Genomic DNA, 15,000 nt, shown 5'->3' with positions numbered 1-15,000 from the left:
ATTCGCAGGTTGAATAAGGACAGGCAACTAACGCATATGAAAAGGAATAGAAAAAGAGTTGACCAGTTGAAGACTTTATGATAAACTGCTGTTTCAACGTTCGGGCATAGGAAATTCAAGGAATGTTTTGAGTTTGGACCTCCCGTATTCTTTCCTTCTTGGACTAAGAACGAACGAGTTATCCCTTTGAAACCTGTTCAGCGTTAAACAAATGACAGTCGCTTTCAGCAGGTCCCTAGACACTCCTGAACTTCATGCTCTACCGGATAAACTTTTGAGCCAGATTATAAGAAACATCGAAAGCTTTCCCAATGAAACCGTCGATTTCAGGTAAGCCTCTTCATCATTTACTCTCTCTGTATACCGCTTAAGATTAGGCGATTGCTGTTAGTCGCAGATGTGGGTATGAAGAGAAAGAAGATTGCTGTAGAACAATGAATAGAGGGCCTCTGTAGGTTAAAACAATTCTCTCTCTCTCTCTCTCTCTCTCTCTCTAAATTAATTTCCATGGAAAAGATGAAATGAATATTAAAATACGGTGTGATGACAGCGGTATTGCCCCTCAAACCAAATTAAGTTATGTATTTCCTATTCCTGCCATTAGACAACCGCAGCTGCGCCCAGCCTTCCAGAAGATATACCCACTATTCCTACTTCTGTACGGCGTCCTGGTGGTCGCGGGCACCGTCGGGAACATGGCCATGGTGACCCACCTCATACGGAGGCGCCGCTACAGAGAGCCCGTCTGCACCTACCTCATGAATCTGGGCGTGTGCAACTTGATCATGAGCATGCTGCTCCTTCCCCTGTCGCTGGCCATCCTGCTCCTCCAGAACTGGATATTCGGGAGCTTCCTTTGCTACTTCGTGCCCATGTTGCAGGTAAGGGAGAAGAGGAGACTGAAAGGGGAGAAATAACTCTAGTTAAGAGAACTGGGTGTGAATGTCACTTGAATTCAGAATTTTGATTTAACGTATGTCACCTGAACAAACTCAGGTCACAAGGTTGTGAAGCACGTACATTGTTCTTCAATTAAATAAATACTTGATTCGAAATCTTATTGGTGCTGAATAAAATTAACTCGAGTAACTGATAACTGTTTCCAACTTAGAAAGAATCATTTCTTATTTGTATATTTCTTATATCCTTGAAGATATTAGGTTATTTCAATACAAAATTCGTGACCGCGTACAAGTTTTTTTCCCCAGACTGATTTTGACATAACGATAAATACAAGTTTCTACTAATTGTTGAAATAACGAAAATCTTAAAGTATATATAACAGGTATATATAATTATATAAGAATTATATATATATATATATATATATATATATATATATATATATATATATATATATATATATATATATATATATATATATATATATATATATATATATATATATATATATAAAGGCAAATATATAGGCCACGAAGGGAAGCGTGAAACAACGGAGTGGTTGTTAGACCTTTCGACTCATGGTCCTTTACTTGACAGACTGATGAGAAATATAAAAGTAAGGTTACAATAAAGCTCGCAAAATTGACATATGACATACAGATATCCCTGAGGATGGGGATTATTAAGGAACAGAAGCACCTGGAACCCAACACAGTTGAAACATTAGTAGACCTAAAAACAAAGGTAAATATTTGAGAGGTTTTACTAAAGATTAGGCACAACTGGCTCGGAGGCAGAGAGGAGTCAATTACAGGATTATACAGGGGAAGAGACTGACAACCGAAAGTGAGCTTGAAATAAGCTGATTAGTATTCGGTCAAAACTGGGCAAACATCCAATGCAATATTCATTCATCTAAGTGAAAACTCCACATGATAAACTGGACTGAAAGTTCAGTGATTGCCAGATCGAAAGAGTTCTCTTCACGTAATCGTTTAGAATCTGTTATTATACAGCTTACTTCCAGCTGTGATTTTAACCTTAGCCCTGGCATGTATTATTTGGACCCCTGTAATAGCAAAATGTTCAAGAATGACCTTAAAGATAAAATCACTGAATTAATTATTATTAATTACTTTATATATAGGTCCTATGCATTCGTATGTTTAATATTTTTTTGAAAATATTCATTTTGCAAAATTTGTTATTATTCACCAAAAAGAGAATATATTAAGTTGTTGTAGGCTACTTTTATAAACATAAAAGTACAACAACTTAATATATTCTTCTTTTGGTAAATAATAAAAAAATTTAACAAAATGAAATTTTCAAAAAATTATTAGACATATTTACATAAAAAAAACATATAAAGTAACTAATCAGTGATTCAGTGATTTTATCTTTAAAGTCATTCTTGAACATTTTACTAATACTGGGGTCCAAATAATACATGCTAGGCCTAAGGTTAAAATTACAGTTAGAAGTAAGCAGTATAATAGCTGATTCTAAAAGATTTGTTGAAGAGACATCTTTCAATCCGGCAATTACTAAACTGAGAGTTTTCACTTGGATGAATGAATATTGCATTGGATGTTTGCCCAGTTTTGATAGAATACTTATACTGTTTAATTCTCACTTCTAAATCCTTACTGGATTGACCTACACAAAATGAAGAGCAGTCCGAGCACGGAATTTTATATATGTTGTTGCCTTCCTGAGGGCTATCTTTTTTATTAACATTGTTTTTAATTTGTTATTATAGGAAAAAACCAGGTTGACATTAAAGGACTTTAACAATGATTTTATAGTTTCAAAACCACTAAAACATGGAAAGATAAGAATGTTCTTAGGGTTTCTTTCTCCATGATACTTACTCTTTAAAACTTTTGGGGGGCTTTATTATAGCAAATATCTATTAAATGTGAAGGATAACATACACTTATCCCTATTTTTCTTATGTATTCAACTTCTTGATCCAAACACTGGGGACTGACAATGCACAATGCTCGTAAAAATAAAAGAAAAAGTGGATATTTTGATGTTAAGGTGGTGGCCTGAATAAAAATGGACATACAGTAAGTTAAGTTGTTGGTTGGTTTACTGTAAATACTGAATTTGCATTGAAATGTTTTTCTGTTTATTAAAACATCTAAGAAAAGGAGGCAGTTGTCTTTTCTATCTCTCAAGTAAATTTAATGGATGGTACCTGGTTATTCAAATTACACATTAAATCATTTACATCAACACAAGCCAGCAAAACAGCTAAAATATTGTCAACACACACACACACACACACACACACACATATATATATATATATACACACATATATATATATATATATATATATATATATATATATATATATATATATACTTTAATGGAGTACAAATGAGTGGCGCAGTGTAATAAGGTGCCAAGCGCCGTTTTTTAAAAATTATAAAACGCATTTAAAGTTTGCCAACTATGAAAACGCTTATAAAAAAAACCAGCCAAACGATTTCTGTTGAATCACCTCATTTTAAAGGAAATTTATTCGCCTATTACATATGCAAAAATCATTATAGTATGTTTGTCATTTAGATGACAACCACAAAAGTTGAGGTAATTCATAATGGATTTAGTGTTAATGAACACAATGAAAATGTTTTCATACAGCAATTAAAGCATGTTTTTGTAAAAAACAACCTAAAATATTTATCCTAATAATGGGCTCTAAAATGATTATTATAACATATCAACTAAAATTCCCATGAAAATATGTATATAAAACAAAAATAATCAAGTAACGGGTACAAAAGCTTTGAATACATTTGAGAGTATTAATAAATGATGTAGCCAGTGAGAACTGATAATAAGGGCGAAATTTATTGTTTTGCATGGATTTTCTAACCTTTTGCCAGTAACATACGGGGACAAAATTTTACTGACAGGATAGTTTTTTATCTTTTAGCTGCTCGCTCACAATAAAAAAACAAAAGTTATGAAATCGCGGTGGATTTTTGTTAGTTTTTTAAGTCGTATCATCAAATGATAAGGTAAAATAGATTTTCCAAAAAGTCAGCTTTAAGTTAAAATTACATTACTATTCGACTTATCAACTTTTCTGATGTGGATTGTATTGTCTTTTTTACGGTCGATCAAACTTTTCTTAAAGTGACCAGCGAAATTACTTTCATGACTGACATTGGCAGCTCCATAAAGAATACCTTTAATTATGTCAACATGATTTTGAGGAAGATCACAATATTTTTAAAATTTACGTAGGGACGATACAATCGTTAAAGCAGAGCGTCTGCTCGACATAAAGAAGGATAAACCACATCCGAGTGCACTCACAACATTTGCACTTACTTGTTTACTTGACAAGTTTACAACACAATCATTACGTCCAGTTAATGCTATCAATAAGATATTTTAGTTTTCTATCCAATTTCCTTGTTAGGCCATCTATAGTCCTACAAAGTTTTCCGTAAATTTCTTGTGGCAGCAAGTCCTTCCAATCAACCGAAATAGAATGATTGAATGAAATTCTAGCTTTTTATAATTCTTTAAATTTTTCCTTCTCTTCTTGCTTTGCGGCTGATATGTGGCGTTTTAACATCATGGCACTGAATTCATTGAATAGATGTTTTAATAAATAAAGAACCATTTCAATGTAAATTCAGTATTTTTATCCAGGCCACCACCTTAATATCAAAATATCCACTTTTTCTTCTATGTTTTTATGAACATTGAACATTGTCAGTCCCCAGTATTTGGATCAAGAAGTTGAATACATAAGAAAAATAGGTACAGATTTGTGTTATCCTTCACCTACTAGATATTTGCTATAATAAAGCTCTCAAAAAGTTTTATGGCGAAAGTAACATTGAGAAATAAACCCCTATGAACATTCTTAGCTTGCCTTATTTTAGCAGTTTTGAAACCATACAGACTTTGTTAAAATCTTTTAATGTCAACCTGGTCTTTTCCTATAATAACACACTAAAAGGTATGTTAATAAAAAAATAGCCCTAAGGAAAGCAACAACATAATATATAATATTCCATGCTTGGACTGCTCTTCTTTTTATATAAGTCAATCCAGTAAGGATTTAGGAGTGAGAATTAAACAGTATAAGTGTTTTGTCAAAACTGGGCAAACATCCAATGCAATATTCATTCATCTAAGTGAAAACTCTCACAGGATAAACTGAACTGAAAGTTCAGTGATTGCCAGATCGAAAGATTTCTCTTCACGAAATAATTTAGAATCTGCTACTATACAGCTTACTTCCAGCTGTAATTTTACCTTGGCCCTGGCATGTATTATTTGGACCCCTGTATTAGTAGAATGTTAAAAAATGATCTTAAAGATAAAATCACTGACTTCATTACTAATTAGTTACCTTATATACATTTTCTCTGTATTCGTATGTTTAATATTTTTTTGTAAGTCTTCATTCTGCAATTTTTTTTTTATTATTTACCAAAAGGAGAATATATTAAGTTGTACTTTTATAAACATATATAATCAGTTTATTCGTTCCAAGGTCTTTTTGGTGGTCAGTCTCTTCCCTTGTATAATCCTTTAATTGACATCTCCCTGCTTCCGAGCCAGTTGTGACTAATCTTTTATAAGACCTCTCAAATATTTACCTTTGGTTTGGTAAGTCCACTAATTCTTCAACTGTGTTGGATTCTAGGTGCATCTGCTCCTTAATAATCCCCATCCTCAGGGATATCTGCATGTCATCTGTCAATTATACGAGCTTTTATTTGTAATCTTACTTTATATTTCTCATCAGTCTGCTAAGTAAAGGACCATGAGTCGAAAGGCCTAGCAACCACTCTCTTGTTTAACTTTTCCCTTCGTGGCATTTGCCTTTATACATTCATCATGTTCCATATGCCCATTTGATTCAGTTATACATGTATGTATGTGTATGTATATATATATATATATATATATATATATATATATATATATATATATATATATATATATATATATATATATATACATATATATATATGAATTACATAAATACATATATATATATATATATATATATATATATATATATATATATATATATATATATATATATATATATATTATATATGTGTGTGTGTGTGTGTGTGTGAGTGTATCATGTGAAGTGAAGTGTATATTTTTCGGAAAGGCTGTGTTATATAAAGAACAAGGCCTAAAGAAAAGCAACTCAATGGCCTACGCCGCTTTCATCATGTAAATGGAGTGTCATGTTAGTCTGTTTCCTGAAGTTTCAAGCTGTCGTAAGTACGACTCACTCACAAAGTCTACACTGTCAAGAACTGAAAAACATTCCCTTCCGAAAACTTTACCTTTCGCTTTGTAAGTTTCTTAGGCCCTAACTTAACGTGGCCATTGCCTCTCTGTCTGTCTATCTCCAAACTTTTTTTGCCTGAGATTTCTTTAGGTTCAAACTTCACTTTTTTCCCTCCCTATCCCATTGCATAATTTGTTTTCTTCTATCGAACTGGGCTACACACAGACATTAGTTTGCTAATCCGCCAGTCTTACATTCTTCCCTAAGCCACATAACGGCTTTCCATTTTTCTCATCTTCAAGAAAATACGTTATTTTTACTGTTGCCTCATCATCATAGTCTTCCATTTCTATCTAGATAAATAGAGAATGATCCCACCAACCAATCTAAGAAAAAGATTTCGAAGTTTTAACTGGAAATATTGAAATATAATTTCATAGTTTTGATAAAGTTTTGATTAATTTTTGACTCTCTCTCTCTCTCTCTCTCTCTCTCTCTCTCTCTCTCTCTGTCTCTCTCACACACACACACAAGAACTTAATAGTCGAAAAGAGCACCCAGATCATATCTTCTTTCAATCAATCCTTTCGGGTTTGGCGTTTCGACAACGAAATCTTGTTCAAAGTTTCACTCTCTCTCTCTCTCTCTCTCTCTCTCTCTCTCTCTCTCTCTCTCTCTCTCTCTCTCTCTCTTCATTCAACCCTGCACTATCATCTGGCCTTAGATCGACATGACTCACCAGAAAAGACAATGGCTTCCGTAATTTTCTCACCAGTAACATTAGTCATTCTTGGCTATTTCGGCTGTTACTAAATTTTTACTGGGCTAAAAAAATTTATTCAGTTGTACCTAACACATTTGTGCATCAACTTCTTTAGGATTAACAACTACCACCATTATTCAGCAGCAAAATAAACTATCATGATTTTAGTATCGTATTAAGATAACGTATTCTACAGAAATGGACTAGTAAGCTCCCACTGGGAACCCTGAAGCAGCCTGGGTTATAGAGAAAGGGTAAGTGGGTGAGCACGGGGACTTTAGCTGTACTATTTTTGAGTTATTCCTAATTAAAGTTAACTTCTCGTAAACAACTTGAAGAGTTTCTAAATCCAATCTGTTCTGGGCGGGTAACTTCTATAGACTTCACGGTATCAGGTTTTCTGCTCTAATTGGGAAGAGTAGTCGGTCTTTAAAAATCTAAAATCTATGAACATCATTCTCAAAGTTTAGAAGTGGCAGGCAGTGGAAAATTACGATTGAGAGTGTTTAACGAATACAGAGGGTTAACGAACTAATGTTTTTTTTCATGCTGAGGCAAGAGATTTTAAAATCTAATCATAGTGTCCAATATATTAACAGTATTTCTCCTATGATTTGTCAAAAAAAAATATTTGAATCTTTGATAAATTGTTTAGTATAATTTTAAAATGTCCTTAGATTCTTTGATTGGTTGAATATTGCAATAAACGGTTTTACTATAGGTTTCTATACTATGTCAGTCAGTTCTTTTCTATGGTTTGATTAGTATAATTTCAAAGTAACCACATCTCATTGAATCCTTCCCAGTAGAAATTACACTTCAAACATAGTTTAAAGTATGAACTGTGTTGCGTGTTGTGTAGATTTTAACACCAAATCAAATCCTAAGTTATCAAAGCTCGATTTAGTGGCTAAGGATTTGACAGAATTTCTCTTGTTGTATATGCTAATCCATATTTTCGTGGATTAACATTGCTTAATTTGTTTTCACAAACATCCTCAAATTTTATATTCTTACGCAATTCACCTTCGTATGCTTACTCTTTTAGCAGGCACGAAGCGATTTCTTGTGAGGCATCTTAATTTTCTTTTGCCGGGAATTAAACCTTTACTGTATTTATCCATGTACACTATATATGTAAATTTCTATATACATGCGCTCATATTATTTCCCATTTAGCCTGAAAAAGGGTGACAGATACTAATTAAAAACCATTAACAACAATACACAGGAATCACGGTATTTTAATGAAACTACTCAATTTTCTCCTTGAAGCTATCATCGGATGAACCAAAAATGATAATAATACCAGCAATAATGGTAATAGCATTTCCAAATATTATTTTGAAATTAAATTGTTCAGTAATAATATAAGAGTTCTGCACATCTGTTACATGAGTATTTAAATTTTACTAATGCTACAGAAAACCACTTGTTTTCCTACCTCCTGAAATGATAATGTATTCACTTCATAGATTAACGCTTTTGAATATTCCGTATGTCCCTGCCTACCCCGGTATCCTAACCACCTCTAACTACCCACAATAAAAACTTTAAGAAAAAAAAAGTAAAATGGTTATCAAGTGTTAACGTCACCCAATATTCTCTTGGAGGTAGGCTTTACCATTCAAAAAGCTTAATATCAGACAGCTAAAATGAACAGTTTTGCTACTTGCGTCACTGAGGAAGAAAGTAAAGAGAAATTATGAAACGGATTTAAAGATCTTTTGATATTTGCTTCCTTGTGAAATTCACTCTGCTTCTGGACACTAACTTCGCAGAAATAAGCTACCGTAGATACTGATTTATCGCAGGGCAACAGGCATACTTCTCTTCCACATATTGTCTAACTATTACTTACATTTTACGTGTGATTATTTTTTGTAAATACCCTAGCCATCTACGCATGCTGTTTTTCCCCTCTCTTCTTGATGGTGTTTACATATTCTGCTACTTTACTCACGATGTTATTCTCGCTATTCCATACTCTCTTGATACAGGGCTCATCTCTTTTTCTCTTCCTGTGAAAGAACTAGTTTTCTCCTTCATCTCCTTCTCAATCCTCTTTTCTCGAGTCATAATTTGGCAAATGGGATTGATAATGGATATCTCTGACCGTAAATTCCAGACTCAAGGCGAGGGTGAGCAAAAGGCACCAGATGGTTAAACCCTTCTGAAGAGATTTCTCATTCGAATACTAATCTCTTAAAGGATCCTAAAGAGTTAGAGGAATTTATTTCTGGTGATAGAAATTCATTTCTCGCTATAATGTGGTTCGGATTCCACAATAAGCTGTAGGTCCCGTTGCTAAGTAACCAATTGGTTCTTAGCCACGTAAAATAAGTGTAATCCTTCGGGCCAGCCCTAGGAGAGCTGTTAATCAGCTCAGTGGTCTGGTAAAACTAAGCTATACTTACTTACTTAAAGGATCCGGAGTATGACGGTGGTTGATGTCATTGTGAGCGACCCCGGCGTGTTTTTAATAGGCCATTTATTATGACCCAAGCTACTGCGCATGGGCTGAAAGTTCGTTAGGTACGATAGGAGAGTTATTTACCATCCTAACAGGATTTCAATAGATACTGGGTAGAATACATCATGAACCTGAAACCAAGAATTCGTTCATTGCTTCCAGTCTTGGAACTGATGTTGTAATCGTTACACCGCCAGATTATGTAACCAAAACAAACGATCAGTCTACACTAGCAAGGGAAAAATATTAGCTACTTGGTGTGATTGATGGGATCCCTTCTCTTTCTGAGAGAGAGCGTTATAAAAAAAAAAAAGGAATGGGGCTAAAACTCTTGGCGCTTGTAAAAATATAACAATTCTTACAATTCATTACATCAGGATATATATATATATATATATATATATATATATATATATATATATATATATATATATATATATATATATATATATATATATATATATATATATATATATACATATATATATATACATATATATATATATATATATATATATATATATATATATATATATATATATATATATATATATATATATATATATATATATATATATATATAATATATAAACGATGAAAGGAAGAAAAACCAGAGAGGAAAAAGAAAATAGAGTTCTTAATTTATCCCAACAGTTTCGCCTTCCATCAGGCCTCTTCCGGGGAACTTTCTTGACTAATCAGTTTAAGAAAATCATATACCGGACATATGTTTACATTTGACTTCAAGACTTACATAAAACATAAACAAGTAAAAATGGTTAACGGTGCTTACAACTGTTACAGGATGATATAAAATATATAAATTGTCTAGTACATAGTTCGTCCAACAGAAAAGCTTAACAGTCTAATGAGGCTAAATAGGTAATTGAGTGAATACCTAAGTTAGTATATTACATAATTTGTACTGGTTTTTCTTGATTTGTAGAAAGAGCGAGACTGTCTTGAATAAGCCTATACTGCCTTAAAGTTATTGTTTTCACTATATTGAATACATACAATTTCTATTAGATTTCTTTCTATAAAATTATTGTTTCTGAACAAGTTCTTGCTTGAGACCACTGAATAGGATAAAAACATTCTCTAGCATGTTTACTAATGGCACTTTTTCTTTGATCAGTAGCGATATTATACTTATGTTGTGCAATTCGCTTCTCAACAATTTTTGCTGATTGTCCAATATAAAATTTATTGCAACCACAAGGAATTTTGTTTACTACCCCGTTGTCGTATATAGGGCTGTTTCTTATTAAAGTTCTGCCAATGGTATTGCGATAGAAACCACAACAGTCGACTACATTTAACAATTTAAGTGGGTGGATAATATGATCGAAGGCTGGCATGTATGGCAAACACATTGTATTGCTATTAAAATTCCTATTTCCGCTAGTGCAATAAAAAGATTTTTTGGCTAGCGAGAAACGCTCATCTATATCATGTTAAGTAAAATTGTGCTTAAGAGCCTAATCCATGTATATAATCTGTACTGACTATAGGTCTCATAGGATAATTGGGTTTATGGGTCTTTACGTTACCGTACAAGTAGGGTAGAATTGCATTATATGAACGAAACCTGCCATTCACGATATAATTGGCAGGTTTCGTTCATATAATGCAAGTCTACTTTATTTGTACGGTAATGTAAAGACCCATAAACCCAATTATCCTATGAGACCTATAATCAGTACAGTTGGTAGTGTCACATATCCTTTGTCTAGATTCCTTGTCTCATTGTTACAGCCGGTAGTTGCCACAATTTCCAAGTCCCAAATCATAAATTCTGTGGATTTTGTTAATAAACTGCAAAAATGTAAGCTTACGGACGATGAAATTATGGTTAGTTTCGATGTAACTAGCTTGTTCACTTGTGTACCAGCTAATGATGTTCTGGATTTTTTGAAATGTGAACTAGATAATTATGTTTTTACTCTACCAGTTAATGTAATTTTACAGTTAATTAGACTTTGCGTAGTAGATACTTGCTTTGTTTTTAGTGGTAAATATTGTAGACAGAAATTTGGTATGCAGATGGCGAACAGCCTTCCAGCTGTTCTTTCTAACATTGGCATGGAATTTTACGAGAGTAGGCTGGCTAATTCCATTTTACCCGACAATATACTTTGGTTCCGTTTTGTTGACGATATATTTAGTATTTGGAAAATTCACTTGGACATAGATCTCACATTAACACATTTGAATGGGCTAGTACCCTCGACCCAATTTACTGTAGAGAAGGAAGAAAATAAGAGTATAGCTTTCTTGGATGTTCTAGTCATTAGATCTAATAACAATACTTTAAAATTTAAAGTACACCGAAAAGGTAGCAAAAACAATCTCTTTATCAGTGAGAGATCTTTCCACAATAAACAAGTAAAGCCGTCAGAAATAAGATCTGTTTTTTAGAGCTCTTCTTCTAGTCAGCCCTGAATTTTTTGACGACGAGATAGATTATATGTATGGATTAGGTCTTAAGCACAATTTTACTTAACATGATATAGATGAGTGTTTCTCGCTAGCCACAAAATCTTTTTATTGCACTAGCGGAAATAGGAATTTTAATAGCAATATGCCAGCCTTCGATCATATTATCCACCCACGTAAATTGTTAAATATGACTGTTGTGTTTTCTATCGCAATACCATTGGCAGAACTTTAATAAGAAACAGCCCTATATACGACAACGGGGTAGTAAACAAAATTCCTTGTGGTTGCAATAAATTTTATATTGGACAATCAGCAAAAACTGTTGAGAAGCGAATTGCACAACATAAGTATAATATCGCTACTAATCAAAGAAACAGCGCCATTAGTAAACATGATAGAGAATGTTTTTATCCTATTCAGTGGTCTCAAGCAAGAACTTGTTCAGAAACAATAATTTTATAGAAAGAAATCTAATAGAAACGGTATGTATTCAATATAGTGAAAACAATAACTTTAAGGCAGTATAGGCTTATTCAAGACAGACTCGCTCTTTCTACAAATCAAGAAAAACCAGTACAAATTATGTAATATGCTAACTTAGGTATTCACTCAATTACCTATTTAGCCTCATTAGATTGTTAAGCTTTTCTGTTGGACGAACTATGTACTAGACAATTTATATATTTTATATTATCCTGTAACAGTTGTAAGCACCGTTAACCATTTTTACTTGTTTATGTTTTATGTAAGTCTTGAAGTCAAATGTAAACATATGTCCGGTATATGATTTTCTTAAACTGATTAGCCAAGAAAGTTCCCCAGAAGAGGCCTGATGGAAGGCGAAACTGTTGGGACAAATTAATAACTCTATTTCCTTTTTCTTCTGATTTCTCCTTCGTTTTCATTGTGGAGTACATCGAGATATTTTATCCTCGTGATTGAGAAGAATGCAACTATATATATATATATATATATATATATATATATATATATATATATATATATATATATATATATATATATATACACACACACACATATATATATGTGTGTGTGTGTGTATGTATATATATATATGTGTGCGTGCGCAATAGTCATTCCAAGTATCTACTTTAATTTCCTGGACTGAAAAGTTATATACTTAGGACCGTTCCAGTAAAATTTTGAGATCTAATAACTACCATACATAAGAGTAAGTATCACCGATAGGAACATTACACGAATTATCATTTCATTTTTTCACAAGAAATTTTGACAATGAGGAAACATTCACCACCCAGTGAGCGTAATTTTTTCATGATTCCTATATTCTATTTTTATAGGAAAAAGAGGCCTGGATTTTGATTTACTTTTACCTTCCAGTCTTCGCCCAAACGATTTTATTATCAACGTTGGATATTATAGCTATTTCGTATATGATAAAGTATCTACTTACTCGTGTCTCCCTTTCCCTTGAAGCGGGATCTAATTTATAACGCTCTGACGCCTCAATAAACAATACAATATTGTCAGTCCACGCACGTGATCCAACCTCTTTCTCACTCTCCAACGCACCCACTCTCTCTCTCTCTCTCTCTCTCTCTCTCTTCTCTCTCTCTCTCTCTCTCTCTCTCTCTCTCTCTCTCTCTCTTACGAGTATATTACTGAAATTTACTGAAGTAGAGAGAATATTTTTCTCGTAATGAAAACTTGCACATGTATATTTTTCTTTTTCCATTCGGGAGTCTTTGATTTTTAGGTTCAAATTTCCTTTTACTTATCATTCACTATCAATACAAAACACACACACAACTGTGTGTGTGTGTTTATATATATATATATATATATATATATATATATATATATATATATATATATATATATATATATATATATATATATATATATATATATATATATATATATATATATATATATATATATATATAATAATAATAAATGCTTCTAAGCTATCAACTCCAATATCAAAGTCTGAAAACTATCTCGTTCCCAAGCGAGCTTCATAATATCGTCGACATTCCCATCGATGTTCAGCATTTATGAGAAAACTTGAGCAGCTTTTGACCTAGCTACCACAGACTTATTAATGTACTGTATCAATCAAATCTCTGAATAACTTCAACATTTTAAAATTCTTAACATTTAAACTAACAAGCAATAATAATCCTTAACTGAAACGGAATTCCCAATGACGGCGTTGGAGTTTAACTGTATGTAGATGGAGAATAGAAAATTCAAAGGGGCTCCTTTGTTAACGAATTCCCTCATCGTCACTGTAATTACCTTGTAGACTTTTACCTTTCACATAATAAACATATAAACTGCTTTACACAAGACTTAGTCGTTGTGCAAAGAGATTCTTTGGAAGGGCGGGATGACTACCGGGAATTCAAGAAGAGAGCTTTTTGCCAGCGGGCGACAGACTGACTGTCTTGGTGACGATGTGCCGTGTTGGCGCCAAGCCCTTCCCAGTGTCCCTCAAAGACAGAAATATTAGATAAAAGAGGAAAGAAGAAGACTTTTCGGTGTTAAGCCTTTCAGGGTGATGGACCTCGCACAAAAAGCCTTGATTCCACACCCGCTCTACTTTCGGCAATCTGTATTGTTCCTCCTACGCTTTCCTCCTTCAGATAAAAACAGGAACGGGTTTATGGAAACGCAGAGTGCGACGCTGCTTTTATCGAGTAGCGTGTTATATACACTTGCTGCAATAGCTTGGTTTATTGTATATATGGCTGAGGACCATAACTATTCAAACAGTTTCAACTCCGAACAACCCACGTATGACACCTTTCAATATAAACTCAATATTTGTTCGAATTTAGGAGTTATCTTTTCATCTTGCTCACATTATTTCATATCGACTGCATACACACACACACACACACACACACACACACACACACACACACACACACACACACACACACATATATATATATATATATATATATATATATATATATATATATATATATATATATATATATATATATATATATATATATATATATATATATGTGTGTGTGTGTGTGTGTGTGTGTGTGTGTGTGTATGTATGTGTGTGTAGACGTATATATGTGCACGCGCGTGTGTGTGCGAGCACGAGCGCGTGAATACACATAC

The 15,000-nt window shown here is 33.2% G+C and overlaps 1 protein-coding gene across 1 annotated transcript in view; it reads left to right on the top strand.

The window, feature by feature from the left end:
* Positions 1–15,000, top strand: part of LOC136831368 (orexin/Hypocretin receptor type 1-like) — a 166,276-nt gene that overhangs the window by 77,886 nt on the left and 73,390 nt on the right. The window contains 2 exon segments of the mRNA XM_067091694.1: positions 9–330; positions 605–881. Coding sequence (XP_066947795.1) covers positions 212–330; positions 605–881 — 396 coding nt within the window. The 5' untranslated portion in view covers positions 9–211.

Source organism: Macrobrachium rosenbergii, chromosome 48 (assembly GCF_040412425.1).
Source record: "Macrobrachium rosenbergii isolate ZJJX-2024 chromosome 48, ASM4041242v1, whole genome shotgun sequence".
Classification (NCBI taxonomy): Eukaryota; Metazoa; Arthropoda; class Malacostraca; order Decapoda; family Palaemonidae; genus Macrobrachium; species Macrobrachium rosenbergii.
Note: the sequence above shows the minus strand (reverse complement) of the source record. Positions and strands in the feature narration are given on the sequence as shown.